General features: G+C 36.3%; 1 protein-coding gene across 2 annotated transcripts in view; it reads right to left on the bottom strand.

Moving 5' to 3' along the window:
- Positions 1–11,938: 11,938 nt before the first annotated feature.
- The window catches only part of SPRED1 (sprouty related EVH1 domain containing 1), a 125,829-nt gene continuing 118,766 nt past the window's right edge, over positions 11,939–19,001 (bottom strand). For both annotated transcript variants that reach the window (XM_055316788.1, XM_055316790.1), the window contains one exon: positions 11,939–17,729. In XM_055316788.1, coding sequence (XP_055172763.1) covers positions 17,079–17,729 — 651 coding nt within the window. In that variant the 3' untranslated portion in view covers positions 11,939–17,078. The remainder of the gene's footprint in view (positions 17,730–19,001) is intronic.

Raw genomic sequence — 19,001 nt, 5'->3', positions numbered from 1 at the left:
ATTTCTCTCCCTAAAACATTCACAGCAGAGGTGTTCATCTCACTTGCTTATTTCACCTCTAAATACCACCACAGTTAACTGGGATTGTGTGAGGTAAAGGAACAAAACCAATGGCTATTAGCCCAGCGTGGCTCTCTGGAGTTCTGACAGAGAAGCTGCTTACAGCCAAGTCTTACAAAGTGCTTAAAGCTCAGCCTAAGACCTTAAATAAAGCTAAAATCACTATTGCCTGAGTCAGTTGCATGGTGGTGCTAAAACAAACAAGTAAACCAACAGAGCTCCACACATATAAAATCAACCCCAAAACTCCTAAGACCACAACAGTATTCACAATGAATTTTTGTGACTCCTTTACCTTTTGAGTTGCCCTTGATGTTTATTTGTATCTGATATGTTCTGCAGGAAGATGCTAGAAGCAAGAAATGAGAACATTCCAAACAGAGGATTGTCCCAAATTTAAATCTGATCTCTCACTCTCAGGACTCCCTCTGCCTCAGGTCACTTGTTCAGCCAAGATTCCTTGAGTTCTCATCAGTGCTAGGCTTCATGATAGGATCTGAGATCTTGATACAAACATGGAAAAGACACTTTTCCTGTCCTCCAGGGGAGTATAGTCTAGTGAAGATCCAGACTGCTCAACAGATAACACCATATAAAGATTGGTGCTCATTGGCACAGGAACCAGGAGAGACATAACAAAGGAGATGGTGTTTCACTGAAGTTCTGGAGTACATATAATTCGACAGGCAGCTAAGAGTATCCTGGGAAGAGGAAATAGGGTATACACAGGGCACAGAAACATGGAACCACGGAGAAGATACTGTCAGGTGATGGCAGGAGATAAAGGACCAGAGGCAATCCACCTCAATACATTCTATATATGCTCAGGGTGTTGGCACACCCTGTAGAAGCTCATTTTGCTACAGTGATGATGAAGAACAATAACCAGAATCTCAGTGGTTTGCAGCAACAAACCATTCATGTTATGTATCAGTAGTAGACCACCTGAGATTCAACAGCTTTGTGACACTGAGGTTCTGCTCTAGGTTGCAGGTGGAATGTGTGTCAGCCCCACATCTCTTCCTATTCTAGGACTCAGGCAGACCGAGCAGCCTGTCTAGGATACTCACTGTTCTTATGGCAGAGGGCATGGAGGAAAGTGCCCCCATTCCCTAAGAGCTTCCACTTAGGAGTCATGTCTACTCACATTTCCATTGGCCCAAGCCAAACAGAGGAATAAGGAAGTAGACCCTACAGGAAGGTATAACAAGGATGGTAATGTAAAATAGTCTTTTGAGGGAAGGAACAGATGATTGGAAATGATAACACAATGTGCTACAAATGGATTGAGAAGGAACAAGGAGAGGTTGTTGCTGTAGTGAAAAGTTAATGCCAGTGTTGGCTGCATAACAAATTATTCCAAAATGTAGCGGCCTAAAGCAACGACAGTCATTTTATTATTGTTCATGGTTTCTGTGGGTCTAGGATTCAGGAAGGGCTCTGCTGGTTGGTTCTAACTTGGGGGTTTATAATGTACTTGCAAAAGTTCAAGTGGACTGGAATAGCTCTTTCTCAGGGACTCTCCAAATCATCTGGTTTGCTTTTTTTCTACAACATGCTGACACCAGGGCACTCAGTGTGCTTATGTGGTGGCTGAAACCTTCCAAGTTCAACACTGCAGTCAATAGGAGAGAAGTGCACTACCTTTTATGATCTAGCCTAGGGAATTATATAACATCACTTCTGTTGTACTCTAGAGCAGGGATTGATAGATAGCCTTTTTCTATACAAGCCCAGTGTTTTAGGCTTGGTGGGCCATATCATAGGTATCTGGCACAACCACTCATAACTAATTACGTTGGCCACTGTAGTACGAAAGTAGCAATGGTCAATTCAAATCGAGAATGCTTAATTTATGGAAAATAAATTTGAATTTCATATAATATTTATGTCATGAAATATAATTCTTTTGACTTTTTTCAACCACTTAAAAATGAGGAAAAAAATTCTTAGCTTGCAGGCTATGTAAGAACAGACATCAGGTCAGAATTGGCTCCCATACTATAGTTTACTAAACCCTGCTCTACTGGGGAGGTGTCCAGTTGGTTATGTTCACAGGCAATTGGAAACACAAGTTTTACACTCACAAGAAATACTGTGACCAGCATTACAGAATTGGGTGTCACCTGCATATGAGTGGCAGCCGAAGCCCCTAAAACCAATGTGATTTACCCAGAAGTGTGCACTTTGTAGGAAGTCAAGATATCCTGGGATGGAATCCTCAGAACTCAAGAATTCAAGGAGTGATTTGAGGATCCAGTAAAGAAAGGCCAGAGTAGAACCACAGCCCAGCCTCCCTTTCACCTTTTTTCTCCATTCTACATTTCAATATTTTTGTCTCCACCTCCCATTCCTGTCCCCAACACCAACTTTTCACTCCAGACACTATTTTCAAAGTGCGAGTTAGACAGCAAGGCATATGACACTTGTAATTTGGAGGAGATATGCTTCACACTCCTTTCTATCCCATTCACTCATGCAAAAAAATGTAGTAACTTTATTTATGAAATCATGTATTATTTAAGTACTAGATGGCATTATTATATGTTAAAGATTTTCTTAAAGCTTGCATAACAGATAGTTACATAACAGATAGTTACAAACCATAATGTTTACCAAATATAAGACCAACAACTTTAACCATATGAATTAGTATTATTAGTATTATTTGCACTTTATTGACTGAGAAGGAAAATAAATTTCTGTAGAGGAAGCACTAAATTACAGCCTTTTGAAAGACTGGAAGTTGCTTAACTATGTTTTCTCCACCTTAATCTTCAAAAGTCTGTTCAAAACTTCTTCAGAGGAGGGGAGCTAACACCAGGTAAATAAATAAGGTAATGAACACAGTTTCTATCCAGTGTTGAAGGGGTAGAGAATGATAGATTTCTTGGTACATAAAGTGTCTGTACAGAACAGGAAGTAGTATTTGATAAGCAAGGTATTAGAAGAGAGTACAGATAATTTTGCAAATTGAGGCCAAGATAAAAATGACAAAAAGAATCAGAAGTAAAGTAGTATCCTGATGCAAAAGTAGTACAATCATGTGACAAGTTCTGGGAAGACAGGTTTCTAAGTGTGGTGAGTTAGGAATGTGGGAGATGGGACCTTGGGGACCTTCCTCTTTCTGTGATTCACTGATATTGTTCCATGTGGCTTTAAATAACATGTAGCCAATTATTCACTTATTCAGCAAATATTTAGTGAACTTCTAAGCCGAGATATAAATCAAAATGAAGAGTACTCACTCTGTCAGGCTGAATGATAAACAACATTTAAATAACATTCAATCCCTGCCCAAGGGAAATTATACCCTGTTAGGGAAGATTCCGTATGTACATGAAAGGATTGCAATAGATGACCTCCTTGTCTAGGCTGAGATTACTGGAAACTCTGCCTCAGGAAACTGTCATTTCAAAGTCTGGTTTGCTTGTGGTGCTGATGGACATTGGCACCCTTGTTTAAGAAAACACCCTAGAGATGGGGTGCCTGGGTGGCTCAGTTGGTTGAGTGTCCCACTTTTCATTTTGGCTCCAGTCATTATCTCATGGGCCATGGGGTTGAGCCCTGCATTGGGTTCTGGGCTCAGCCGGTAGTTTGGTAGAGATTCTTTTCCTCTCTCTCTGCTCCCCCATCCTTGCTCATGTGCATGCTCTCTCTCTCTCTCTCTCTCTCTCTCTCTCTCAAATATACAAATCTGAAGAAGGGAAAGAAGAAAGAAAAGAAAGAAAAGAAAAGAAAAGAAAAGAAAAGAAAAGAAAAGAAAAGAACCCCAGACAGTGTTTTTATGCAAATCAGGTTCTGGAGCCCAGTCTGCAAGACTAAACTTTCCAGCCAAATAATCTAAGAGATTATCTGCTATCTCCTTGACAGATAGGGGAAATTGTTGCCTAACTCTGAATTGCTAGAGGTTACTTTAGAATTCATAGTATAAATATTTACCAGTCAGCCTTCAAGTTCTAACATTTCATATACAGTCTTAGAACCATATAATTCTGTTTCTCTCCTCCCAGCTTTTGTGCTATTGTCATAAATTCTATTTCTGCATCTTTATAAACACATACTACATTGTTTTTGGTTAAACAGTTAATATTTTTGTAAAAAAATTAAATATGAGTGAAGTATTTATTTGATCTTGTAGTTACTGCTTCTAATGGTCTTCACTCCTTTGTTTAGATCCAGATTTCCATCTGGTATCATTTTTATTCTGGCTAAGACTTCTTTTCACATTTATTATAGTGTGGATTTGCTAGTAATGAATTATTTTGGCTTTTCTATACCTGAACAAATCTTTATTTCCCTTTTGTTTTTTTTTTAAATTTTTATTTATTTATGATAGTCACAGAGAGAGAGAGAGAGAGAGAGAGAGAGAGAGAGGCAGAGACACAGGCAGAGGGAGAAGCAGGCTCATGCACCGGGAGCCCGACGTGGGATTCGATCCTCGGTCTCCAGGATCGCGCCCTGGGCCAAAGGCAGGCGCCAAACCGCTGCGCCACCCAGGGATCCCTATTTCACTTTTGTTTTTAAAATATTTTGCTGGATATAGAGCCTTGACTTTATTTGTCCCTTTTTATTTGGCCCAATCTTTCCAGATATTTATCAATTGTATTAGTTTTTTTCCAAACCAACTTTTAACTCTGTTAATCTTCTATATTGTATGTTTTTCAGTTTATTTAATTCCTACCTTATTTTCTTCCTTTATAATCTTTCTTCAACTTTATTATGCTATTTTTCCTAATTTTTCCTATTGGCTCTTTAAGTAGCACATTAGTTTTAAGACTTTCTTCTTTTCTAATATTAGAATTTAAAGCTATACATTTCTCTCCGAGTATTGCTTTAGGTACATTTTACATGTTTTGACATTTGATATCTGTAACATTTATTATTGCTTTGGTCTAAGGAATCTTAAACTTTTATCCTAAGTCCCTCTTTGAACAATAGGTTATTTAACAATGTAATTCTAATGTACCTTCTATGGTTTTCTTTTTAATAATTATAGTTTTATTCCCTACCTTCAATGAGATCAGACATCTGTCTGTGATCAACCTTTTAAATATACTGAAATTTGTGTTATGGCCCAATATATAGTCAATTTTTGTGACTTTTCTAAATGTACTTGATAATAAAATATGTTGTGCAATTTTGGGGGTACAGTATGTGTTCATTAGATAAAGCTTAATTATGTAATTCCTAATCCTCTGAGCCCCACAAAATGAAAACTAAAGGTAAAAGCAAAATAACATATACCAATTTTACAACTCTAAATCTGATTGCTCCTTAAACTAATTTATATATTTAAGTTCCTATTCAACATCTCCATTTGGATGTCTAATAGTCACCTTAAATGTGATATGGCTTTCTTTTCCACCCCCATCAAGACTTGCTCCTTCCCTAAGCCTACATATGTCAACATCCCTCTAGACTTAAGCCCAAAGATTATTCTCTTTCATTCATTCTCTCCTCTCACACACTCCTTTTAGTCCATTAGGAAGTCCTTCTGATGCGTCATCCAAAACTGCTGTGGAGTCTGTCCAACTCTGTTCATGCTTACTAACACTACCCTGATCCAAACGAGATAATTCATGAAGACTACTATAACAGCCTTCTAATTGGCCATCCTGCTTTCTGTTTTGCCTTCCTCCTCCTCAATCAGTTCTCTATAGAATTACCAGAGTAATCTTTTAGAGTTGTAAATTATAAAATGTCACCCCCCCAGTTAAAACCCTTTCATTATTTCCTCTCATACTTAGAGTAAAGCAAAAAGTCCTTACCTCAGTTTACAAGGCCTTTATGATCTGACCTCTGACTGTTTTCCCATGCTCATTCTACTCTTCTGGTCTTCTAGCTCATCCTGAAAGCTACAAAACTTGTTCCAACCTCAGGGTCTGCATGACACAGGATAGGATAGGTTATGTTCCTGCAATATAAAATCCCCAAGTCACACAAAATATCCGGCGGGGCTAGGCAATTCCATAAGACAACTGATGTCCATGATGAGGACTCAGTAATTCAGGCAGCCTCAATCTTGAGCTTCCACCATTTCAGTATGCAACTTCATCAATATCTATTGTAGTAGAAGAGAGGGTCATACATCAGCCAGAGAATTGTTTCTATCACTTTTTCTCACAACCAGTTTTCCAGAACTTGTCCATAACCCCATGTACTTGCAAGATGGTGGGGAAGTATAATCCTTTGTATGTTAAGGAGAAGCAAGTCAGATAGGAGTTCCAGAACTGTTCTCTATTCCTGGAATGTACTCTTCTCATTTTCATACAGCTGGCTTCTTATTGACATTTGGGCCTCATCTCAACAGCCAGTCTCTTAGGCTGTCATTTGGCCACTCAGGTACTCTGTATTCCAACTAAATATTGAATTTCTGTACACAACTTTCAATCCTCTGATTTAGTTTTTATTGAACACTCTCTTCCCTACCTAGAATATAAGATGCATGAAAGCACGTAACATGTCTATCTTGTTTACCCTGGTATTCCCTTAATAAATATTTGTTGAATAACTTAAAATAATCTCTTGGGGCATCTGGGTGGCTCAGTCGGTTCAGCATCTGACTATTGATTTTAGCTCAGGAAATTGTACTTAGGGCCCATCTGCATAACCCAAGACAATCTATCTCAAGATCCTTTTGTTAGTCACACCTGCAGAGACCATTTTTTAATATGAAGTAACACAGGTTCCAGGGACTAGGACCTGTTATCTTTAGGGACAATTATTCAGCCTACTACAGTAACTTAAATCCTTTTTTATTATCCTCCATAACTAAATCTGAAGTGGGCTTTTGAGGCTATACAGCTTTCTCAGCTTCTTGTTGGTGAAAGTTCAGTGGTCCAAGGATTGATTTAAGTCTTGAACACCACTTTCCCAAAGTTCTTGTTGTTCGATTCTTCTTAATTGATTTCTTTTACAATTTTCTAAGTCAGATGAGAAGCACAGGAGAGTTTGGAAATTAGATACTGCTACCACTAATAAATAACAATTTATTTCTGCTTTAAAACACTATCATGGAGCAGCCCAGGTGGCTCAGCAGTTTAGCGCCACCTTCAGCCCAGGGCGTGATCCTGGGGCCCTGGGATGGAGTCCCATGTTGGGTTCCCTGCATGGGGCCTGCTTCTCCCTCTGCCGGTGTCTCTCATGAATGAATAAATAAAATCTTTAAAAATAAATAAATAAAACACTATCATGTATCATTAGATTTACTCATATTAAAAATTGAAAAAAATTAAAAGCTGAAGAAAAATATTCATATAGACAGAGATAATTTTTAAATGTTGAAAAGGAGCAATTCTCTGTTAAGACACACAGATTAAACCTGTATCATATAATCAGAAATAGAGATGGTTTTAATCAATTGTGGATCAAACTACAGGAAGAAATGGATGAGTGCCAGTATTTATTAAGCACTATAGACTTAATGTTATCCCATTACCAGGAAGAAAATAATGGCCTCTTTACCAGAATGTAAGGCACTGCAGACATATGCTACTGAGGCTCAGCCTGACTTCCCAATTAGTCATCTTCTAAGTCTTCAACACACAACACATACGCAGACTTAATATCTTTTTTTTTTAAGGTTTTATTTATTTATTGGAGAGAAAGAGCATGTGTGAGAAAGCATGAGGCATGTGGGGCGGAGGGAGAAGCAGACTCCTCACTGAGCAGGGAGCCCAACACAGGGCTCCATTCCAGGACCTGGGGATCATGACCTGAGTCAAAGGCAGACGCCTCACTGACTGAGCCACCCAGGTGCCCCCAGGCTTAAAATCTTTAAATGGCTTTTATGTAGATAGCAGTTATGAAACTAATCCTACAGACGGCCCTTTGAAAATCGAGTATTGACTATCATTTGTGGATAAGAATAGAGCAGTGAGTATAATAAGAGGAAATGCAGAATATGAGAGAAAAAAACCCGAGTCAAGAATTTGAAGGAAAAGAAGGCAGAATAAGCAAAAGCAATAAAGGAATATAAATCAAAGTTGAGGAGAAACCAGGGACTTCAGGAGGGGACAATGGAGGAAAACCCACCAGAGGCAGAACAGTGCCAGGAAAGTGGGAGTCAGAAAGAACAGGGTTTCGATTTCAGCTCCCACTATTAAAAATGTAGGTAAGTTTCTTAATTTTGGTATGCCTTCAGTTTCCTAATTTGTGAAATGGCAATAATCATACCTACTGCAAAAATTATTGAGAAATTAGATAATATATGTGAACCTCTTCAACACATTGCCTGGCACCTAATAGGCATATACACATCAAGTTCTCTTTCCTTATTACCTGACCACAAAGTACAAGTGGGAAAGAAGAGGAGATAATTGTCATTATGAAAAGAATATATCTGAAACTATGATAATGGAAAACACAAATGTTCAATGGACAGAAGGTAGTAAATCAATTCTAAAAATAAGAGACCTGAGAAGAGAAAGAGTGGAAGCAGGAAGCTGTCACGGAAGTACAGGTAAAAGGTGAGTGAGGCTTGGACTAAGATGGTAGTGGTGCACATGACGAGAACCATTCAGATTCAGTCTATCTGAAAATCTTTGATGAGGAAAAAAGCATTCCTTGAGCAACTGGGTAAACGATGATTATTTCTTAAAATAAGGCAGATTGGAGGTAGAACAGGTGTGGAGCGGGAGTCAAGGGTTGTTGTGGTCTCATGGAAATGGAAATGCTAGAGATATCCATGTGGAGATGTCAAGTAGAAGACCTAACTGTGGATACCACTAGCATATGTATGACAGGTAACTGGGACTTAGTGAAATCTCCTTGGGGGAGTACTTCTAGAGAGAGAATCGATTACTGTATCCTAAGGAATTCCAAACTGTAAAGATTGGAAAAGGGGGGAGGATATTAGCAAAGAGAAGAGGGACCAGTGAAACAGGAGGAAGTCAGGATAGTGTAGTGTGAGAAGGAAAGAATATGTCAAAAGCTGTTCAATGAGGTGAGGTCTATCTAAGAAACATCCATTGGATTTAGAAATGAGGTTGGGGAGAAACATGAGTTGGTGGGGGACTTTATTGAGAGCATTTCAGTGAAGTGGTCAGGACAGAACTTGAGGTAATACATGACAGCCCAACATCCAAAACCAGTATTGAGTCTTCTATTGAAAAAAAAAATTCACTGGGGTGCCTGGGGGCTCAGTCAGTTAAGCATCTTCCTTTGGTTCGGGTCATGATCTCAGGGTCTTGGGATCGAGCCCCATGTTGGGCTCCCTGCTCAGCAGGGAGTCAGCTTCTCCCTCTACTCCTTCTGCCCACTCCCCTCCCTCGTGTGCTCTCAAATAATAAAATCTTAAAAACAAAAAGTTACATAGGAGGCAGATCACTTTTGATGTTTCTTTAGGGAAAAAGTGAGTTGTAAAAAGCAAAGAAATCCTTTTGAATATGGGCTCACCTGATTACAGAGCTACTCATTTACTTATGATGTGATTAGCAGTAGGATCCCAAAAGTTTCCAGCAATGGACTCTTCTTTCATCTAAGCTCTTATAAAATGACTACCACCACCACAAATAGATGAGCTTTTATTATGGCAGGGGGTGGGGAGGAAGCTTTAATAAAAGGTGAACATACAGTTTAAAGTTTATCAGTTTTGTAAGTTCGTGCCTTACAGTTCATGTTGCTCTTAAGTCCCTAACTGGTCCTAAACGCCAAAGTATTCTTCAAAGTCACTATCATTTGATGCCTCAATCCCACCATAAAGCATTTCTTTTGTCTGAATCCGGGTATATTTCATTCTAGATGTCTACTTTTTATCATCATCTTGTTGCAGCCTAAAGTGCTTTTGCCTTCTAATCATATTTAAAATATAGACCATCATTTTTTATTAAAAATAAAAATGTACAAGGAATTCAATGCCTAATCCCCAACTGATGTTGGCATCAGTAATGAGATGATGTCTACTAGTATAGTGGCAGTGACAATAGAGAACACAGGTTTGAGGGACATGCCACAAATAGAACTGTAAAAAAATGTGAATTAATGGTGGAAAGTAAGAGAAAATGAGAAACTGATGATGACCAGGTTTGTAGCTGAGACTACTGCATACACAGTGCTGTCACTACCCATCAAGAGAGAGAAGAGATAAAAAGGTTTAAAGAATGGAGGTATATCAGTTTGACCCTTACTGAATTTGAGGTGCCTGCAAGAGATACACTTCAAGAAGCAGGATGCATGGTTTTAAAAATACAGGCTGTGTTATTGAGTGAATGACCTTGCATCAACAACTTAACCTCCTTAGGCCTGTTTCTGAATTTGTAAAATAAGCGTGCTGTGTGAATCTGTAAAAAGGGATTAGTATAGTCTCAATCCTAAAATGTCAGTGACCTCAACTTTATCAGCAATTTAAGTACTTTGGTTTGCATCCTTTTTTCCTTAAAGTTTTGGAGTATTATCCTGTGTGCATTTCACCTTAAAAATTTAATAACTTTAATAAGAACCATTAACTAGCTAGGAGTTCACAAATTAATACATCTTGTTTTCTCTTAAATTTTAAGTGATAGTCAAACGCTGGTTTCCCTTACTGATGAAAGACCTATATTTAAGCTTCCTGGTCATTCCTGGGAATAATATAAGCATTTTTAAAAGAATTGTAATATATTGCTGAAATTTCTTCTCCATGAATTTTTTTTCCCCTCATGAATTTGGAGAGGTTGGAGACATTCCTATAACAGGGACAAGGAAAATGCAGAAGATGCAAAAGGGGTTTATGTTAGACAAGTAATACCCTTAAGATCTTCTCTATCACATTTTAAAATGAAAAAAAAAATCATTTAGATAAGTATCTTACAATTTTATAATGCAAAATTAAGAATTAACAGAAATGAAAGTTAAACAGGTCTCCTTAAAGTTTTATCATCCAGAAAGATCTTATTGCAGTAGTAAGAATTGTGGAGCTCTTCCTGTCCTTTCCAAATTGCACCCAACCTATTGGTTATTATAAATTATTTCTAGGTTAAAATGAAGTTTGAGGGAAAGAAAGGGGACACTAGCCTCATGGTGACCCGTGTGTCAGTAGCCCTGACACTAAATGCAACTCTGGTTCAAAGACCGGCTTTGTGAAGAGTTGACATACAAATGGCTCACTATTTGAAAAAAAGAGTCCAGAATCCAGGAGAAGACTCATTCTGAGAACATTGTTTTCTACTGCCTCAACAGGATCTACCACTGCTTTGGTGAAAAAGAATCCCTCAGATTCAGAATCTTTAGGTAAATGCCATCCAATTGAGCCAAATGAACAATGCCACAGGCTGGACAGCATGTATGTCTTCAGTACTTTCTATTGGATCAGCACAAACTGATCTATCTTGATGAAATGTTTAAGTACTATCACAATCTTATTCTTTCAATTTTAAGGATGCCTACAGGCCAGTTGCATAGCACACCACAACTTAGTGAGGTAGATGAATAGTTCAACAAGAACTGAAACAAAAAGAATTAAGTTATTACTTATAAAATTTTCCAGTTTACATAAAATTTCATTTTAACAGAAAAAGTAATTCTGTTAAGTACATCTGTAACCCTGATTAACAAAACACACAATTGTATTGTGACTAAAAAGTAAGACAATTTGGTTCGAATCCTGGTGCCTCTAATGTGATCTTGGGAATATTTTTTAACCTCTTGAAGCCTAAATCTCCTCTTTAGTAAAAAAAAAAGAAAAAAAAAAGGAGGATGACACTTCCTTATGGGGCTGAAAACTAAAAGTGATCATTTAAAATATATAACAAAAATAAAACCTGTTAGACAAAAGAAAACACAATTTCAACTATGATTTTGTTAGACTTTTATTATGAATATATTTTTTGAGCCATCATTTCAAAGGATCTCTATAAAACTGCAAATCTTAAAGCAGTTAATTTTAAGAGTCAACAAGTTTTATTAAGACCAATGTTTTTTTTTCTTTCAGGACCACTGTGAGCATGGACCACTATGATGGCCAAGCAGAAACCCTAGTTTTCAATTTCTCTGATGTAAAAACTATTTTACTTACTTGTGGATATTAACTTGATTGTGAAGAATGTAAAGCAAATTTCTGAAAATCTGTAAATAAACACGAGACTACATTTCATAATTCATGGCAAACAGTTAATTCTTGATTCTTCAAGTAAATATAACTGTAATATAGTAATCCAAAAGTTACTCTGTTGTTGAAATAAGCTATGATTTTTGAGTACTGTTCCCCTAATTTATCATCTAATTATTATTTTTGTTTATATTACAAATGCAACTCTGAAACCGAGTAGGACACACAAAAAATCAGTAGTCGTCTTGGGCTAAAAATTTCCCACGTATCATTCAAGGATTATCATTTAATCCAGATTTAGCAATAACACGTTCTCAAACCAATAAATATAACGTGTATATTTATTGTATTTACCTATTTATAGGTACCAGACCATAATAAATCTGGATACAGTTAAGGATGAATAAATGTCAATAAAATGAATTATATACATGAATTTTCAGTTAAAAATATACCTTAAAAACCGACCAAAATAGTCCATTTCTACTGCTTTCTCCTTAAGTAATTATTCTCTTATGTGACAGTTACCCTCTAGAAGAGTAAGAAAAAGTCCTTTCGTATTTAATGATAGGTTTAATCAGGTAATTAAAAACAAATTCTTATATCATCTGATATGTCCAATTACACGGGTATGATGTAACAAAAACAGTTACAAACTTATATATGCATATTTACATTATATATCCAAACTATCAAGCTAATCAACTATATCTAAGGAGATACATCATGACATGAGTTAAACAATTTTTCATTGCTTATTAGAAAGAATGCAGTCAGGCTTTTAATGGAATATACAAGTGAGGCACTTCTGAGGTCAAGAAAAGAAAGCAAATGACACTACATACTTGCAATGTTCACAAAAATCTCTGTGTATCTTTAATACAAAGGTTTTTCAACTAGATTATTCTTGAAAAGTTTCGAAACTAGCAACTTACGCAATTTAAGGAGCTTTCAGGAACAATGGCTAACATCAGTATATCAAAGCATATGAAAGTTTTATAACCACCTGGCTGCTAGGCAAACAGTACCTTAATACCTTAAAGCCCTTTTTTGTTGTTGTGGATTTTTTTTTGGGGAGGGGTTTATATAAATCAGGTTGTGATTTCTTAATGTTTTGACTCATTCCAAACACCTTATGGTACGTACTATTATCATCATGGTTTATAGACCAATTTTTTTTAAGTGCAACAACAATGCAAGTTTCTAGTGCTTTCCCTTCTACTGAGAAATGTGGTCTTGGAAGTCAAATTAAGAATGAGAATATTTGGTGAAGAATCTGTTTTCTAGGTAACTAAAGTTTTCAAAGTTTTATGTCGAAATATGTTACACTTGCTTAAGGTATCTTGGGCTAAAATTAAAAACCCAATCTTCCCACATATTCCAAACAGTAATACCCGAAACCTAAATTTCAACAAAAGAAACATCCTCTAAATTGCCCATCTGGAAGAAAGTACGTTTTCTGTACTTTGTAGCTTTGTATGTATGTTAGAAAACACCTCTGTGGTATTCAATTAAGGGGGGGGGCAGTGGGGAGAAAAAGAAAAGAAAAAGCAAGACTTACCCAAGGTATCAGATGGCACTATACACATGAATTGAAAGTGCATTTGTATTACTTCAAAAGTTCATTTTAGGCACGGCTGAATAACCAATGAAAATAGGTAGTTTCAAGTTTTCCCCTTTAAATTTTAACCCCTGTCCCAACATCATCCCAGAGACATACACACACTCTCTGAAGTTGTCATGATCAAATATAGGTGACGTTTATTTATTTTTTTAAAAAAACTCTCCCTGGCTGGTAATGGGAGGAAAATTAGAATACCATTTTGGTAATGGCTTTTGCAAGTTAAAAGAATTGGTTTTATAAATGCTTCGGCACATCCATTAAGTTTGATTGCCAGTTCTGAATATCAATAAATATTTTAAGACAGAATACGTAAGAAAAAAGTGCTTAAAATCTTTCAGTGACCAAAAGACACATTAGAGAAAAGGTTCATTTTACAGTTCCTTTGAGATATTTAACTCTTGCTTTGTTTGGAGGTGGCCACTACTTAAATAGCCCTTTTTATTGGTAGTAGTGATGAACCTGTCAGATCCTGATTGCCACCTTATGTCTCTGGTCTATGAATCATCCAGTAGGTGGTGCTGAAGTTCCATACCTCAGATTTCTTCAAAGTCAAATGATTCCCCTGTCAAGGCAGGAGGAACATCATTTATGAATTATTAGTTCTGAACACAAGAAGCCTTCAGACCAAAGTCTTTGTTATGCCATCTAGATGATTTCGTTTTCAATATTTACTATAACTTAAGCTGGTTTAGCCATTTGTTTATGCTACCAGATTAAAAGCAAAGAGAAAGGTTTCAGAGGAAAAGCCAGTTGGCAGTGCCAAAACTGTCTGCAGAAGAAGAAAATATTCCTGAACAAACCTATACAAGTTTTAAGAATGAGGAATTTAAACTATCCTTTTTACACATTCTAATTCACTCAAGAGAACATTTTGACATAGGGATTCAGGTAACATTATATTATCAGTTAGTCTTCTAAACTGGTTTGGAATCTGAGTGTGTTAATTATAAAGATCCAAGGTGAAATAAAAAAACATTTCATCACCATAGTTTTTAATGAAGAAACTTGTTTAAAATTGTAAAGGAAAAAAATGGGAATGGGATGGCAAAATCTTAGCAGCAAAGTGGTTAAACAAATTGAAAATATTAATGCACAAACATTAAAATATTAAAGCATATATGTTGCATATAAAATACAGTACAGAACCAGGAGTTGCACTATACTGATTAGTGCTTACAGAAGAAATGATTAAATTTGTTCTTCCCAGAAGTATATACACAGTTCATTTCCACAGCATATTCCTATAAACCCAGCAAGTTATTTTCTTCAGTTATTCACACCTTGCTCAAACCTGAATTATGAACTCAGCACTTACAAATAAGAAAATTCTTCACAAGGAAAATCAGTATTTCCATTTTACCAATAAAAAGTAATTTTGAAAGTTAACAGTCTATTCTAGGAAACCAAGTTTAGCTGAAAACTTCAGGGATGAAGATCATCTGATGTAGCAGTGTTCAATTATATAAACAGTAAAAATAAGTCTTAAAACTGCTGCTACAGTGTCATATTTTGGATTTAGTTCATCCAATTGATTTTTTAATACAAAACTAGAAATAACCTCTTCTTCATAACATCTATAGTTATCAATATATTTTTCTTCTTTTCAATGTGAAATAATACTTCAAGATGATCTATATACACAATGTTGTCAGTTCAAGCTGTCATATAAATATAAATGCTTTCTTAAAAAAAGTATTTTACAGACAGTGTTATATACATTGTTCAGTTTGATCTGGGGCAAAAGAAGAAAGCTAACACAAGCTTAAATATGGTATGTAAAAAGAATGATACATAAATGACATTTTAAAACCTGCATAGAAATGAGCTTCAAATGGTAGTGTGATTTTAATCTTATCACTTCTGAAACTTCAAGCCATTAAAAAAAAGGCACACTTCTCAATTTTATCCCTCTAAGGGAATGTTCTTAAAGAACCTTTACTTGTTAGAGTTTTAATGTAACACTTACCAAAAAAAAAAAAAAAAAAAAACCCCACCAACAACAAAACACCCAACCAGACAAATTGAACCCAACTACTTCAAACAATTTGTTGGAACATTTATCCAACTACTTTGTAAATAAAACATCCAGCAATACAATGCTCTGCAAAAGAAATAAAATTATATGTACAAGATATTTCATTCACAATGTTGGATTAAATACTTTCCTGGGATAGTTTAGTATATATTTTAACATAAAATAATTTTGATTTTGGCAAGTTTAAATAAAGTAAAATGCAACTGGGAAAAGTTATTGTTACATGAATAATAAGCACTGAGAATGAAGCTAAAAGATTATTAACACAGCTGAACATATTCTAGTTTAGCAGAATGATAAATGGAGATCTCAGGAGAAAACTTTTACATGAACTATCCAGTTACATTTTTTGCTTTGTAAAACATTTGTAAATGCAATATGATTTTTTTGAAGGAGGAAAATCTGAAAGAAAACAACTTGCTGGTTGAATACCACAAAAAACAAAACAACCCCAAAACCTCACTTTTTTCTATGTTTACTCAGTCTTTTTATATAAAAATAAGTGTTACATTCCCATCAGAACATTAGACAATTACATCTGTGCTTTAAAAAAAAAAATTGGTCACTCAAGGCTATTAGAATATTTTTAAAGGTTTTAGATTACCAGAATGTATTGAGATAGAACTCAATATAAACTGTAGCCAAAGGGAAATGAGGATGAAAATATCAAATCATTCACATGGAATAAAAACGTTATTAACTAGATGAGTAAAATATTCAAAATATAATGGAATGTGACAGTAGATATATGTACATCTACTCCAGAACTAGGAAGGGGAAGAAAAGTTTAATATGTGATAATTCGTACCTTATATTTAGTTAAATATAAACATTTGTTATTTATACATAAAACCGCTTTCAAAAAACTAATAAATGATTTAGTTGCACTTGTTTTACTTCTTACAATTCCCAAGTGTTAACTTTTCTTAGACTGAAATCAACTGTCCCCTAGTGCACTTTTAGTTCATGTCTTAATGAATTCAAACCTTTAAAAGTCCCATCACCTAATGCATAAATATACAAAAATGCCAAAAATTAATCCCTTTTAGTTGGATATTTTATGCTCACTTTTTATAACCAATAATCAGAAACTGTTTCCTTTTGCAAATACTCTTTACAACCTGTAACAAAACATGCCATGCACTGAAGGGAAAAAGTTAGGCATGGCTAGCATTTGTGAAATGCCAAGAACTAACAAGTTCTGCTTCCTCCACGTGTGGCCCCAATGATACCAGGCAAGATTTCATATTGCTTGCCAAAAGCTTCCACAAATCCAAGTTATCTAATTCCTGGAAACAAAGATTTTAAGCTCATTTTGGCACTGGATCCTTTCATCCAGCAGCTTTATGTTTCCCGCCACAGCACCCACACGCCTCACCACAACGATGGCACATTCTCAAAGGGACATAGCAGCACATACATGGTACAATGAAAGACAAAGCTACTAGGGCTAACCATCGTAAGCAGAACTTGTCATCACTAGTGTCACATGAACAGGGATCAGAAAAATCTCCCTCTGAGTCTGACATACAATGATATAACATGCTCTCTGCACAGAGCATGCAACTAACTTGATATATGCATCTTTTAATAGGGTCTGGAGCATCCTGACATTTTCCCCTGCCATTTTCTTCATGATTAAACCTTTCCTGGCAGTATACGCAGCGGGAACGTTCACCATCTTCTTTTCTTCGTTTTGACTTCTTAAATTTTAACGAGGAAGGCTGTGTCTTAAATACCACAGAGTCTTTGAGTGAACTTAACTTAGTCTCATCCCCACAAGAGTACAGATAGTCTGATTTTTTACTGTCTGGTTTAGAAAATTGAATATTGGAATCAGTATCATCTCTCTCTAAGTCATTTTTCCACATGTCAGGATGTCTGTAGTCTGCATAACGACGTATTAAGATATCTCGAGGGTTTATTCTGACAATCTCATCCTCATCTTGAAAGCTGACATGTCGGATTGATTTCAAAGGGACCTTAAAAGGAAAGAAATGAAATTGGCAATAAGAATGGTGAAGGTTAATTTTACCTGTCAATTTGGAGGTGCTGCAGTGCCAAATATTTGATCAAACATTATTCTGGATGTTTAAGTGAAGATGTTTCTTGGATGAGATTAATCTTTAAATTCATGGATTGTGAATGAAGTTATCTTCCACTACATAACCAGACTTCGTCAATTAGTTGAAGGCCTTAACAGTATAAAGGCTGACCACTCCCAAGCCAAGTCAGAATTCTGTTAGCAGACTGCCTTTGGATGGGACTGCAACTCTTCCTCAAGTCTCAGGCCTGAGAGCCCACCTGCATATTTTGCATATGTACTTCTATTATTTCATGAGCCAATTCCTTGAGATAAATCTCTGTGTATATATACACACAACTAGTTGATTCTGTTTCTCTGGAGAACCCTGATTCATTATAGATTCTAGTACCAAGAATTGGAGTGTTGCTGTTAACAAGGACCTAAAAATATAGAAATGCCTTTGGAGCTGGATAATGGGTAGAGGCTAAAAGAGTTTTGGGGTGCATGTTACAAAACAGCCTGAGGAGACTGTTGGTAAAATATGGACATTAAATGTGCTTCTGGTGAAGGCTTAGATGAAATGACACTGGAGGAAAGGTGATACTTACAATAAATTGGTAAAGAATGTGGATGAATTATATGCTAGTGTTCTGTGGAAGACAGAATTTGTGAGTGATGGACTTGGATATCTGGCAGAGATTTCTAAGCAAAGTGTTGAAGGCACCCGGTTTCTCCTTGCGGCTAATACTCAAATATGAGAGGAAAGGGATAAACTGAAGTAGAAATTTTTAAGCAAAAGGCAGATCTTAAAGAGTTGGAAGTCTACGGATAGTACAAAAATTGAGAAAGCACGTTCTGGAGAGAATACCAAAGGTGTGGCTGACCAATCATATAATAAAAAGATTACGATGTGATTCCTGAATCTAATCAACCATCTCAGCGACAATGCTGCCACGTGGGACTACAGGGAACAGGTAGGATGAAATGAAAAACAGCTTTTGCACTTCTAGGATTTACAGGACTGGCAAATAGAGCTATCTGACTGAAAACATGTGCTATCCTTTAAGAATAGGAAAGAATGATCCCAAAGGTGAGGCTCTCTCATTTCCACAGGGCAGGGTCAATTCTCAGCTTCAGTGGATCAGAAACCTGAAACCTTGGGTATGAAGCTATATTACCCACTGTTGAGGGTTTGGGATCACCACTCTGCTGGGCCCACAGGACAAAG

The sequence above is a fragment of the Nyctereutes procyonoides genome, unplaced genomic scaffold (genome assembly GCF_905146905.1).
Source record: "Nyctereutes procyonoides isolate TBG_1078 unplaced genomic scaffold, NYPRO_anot_genome, whole genome shotgun sequence".
Taxonomy (NCBI): Eukaryota; Metazoa; Chordata; class Mammalia; order Carnivora; family Canidae; genus Nyctereutes; species Nyctereutes procyonoides.
This window is presented reverse-complemented; position numbering and strand designations above follow the sequence as displayed.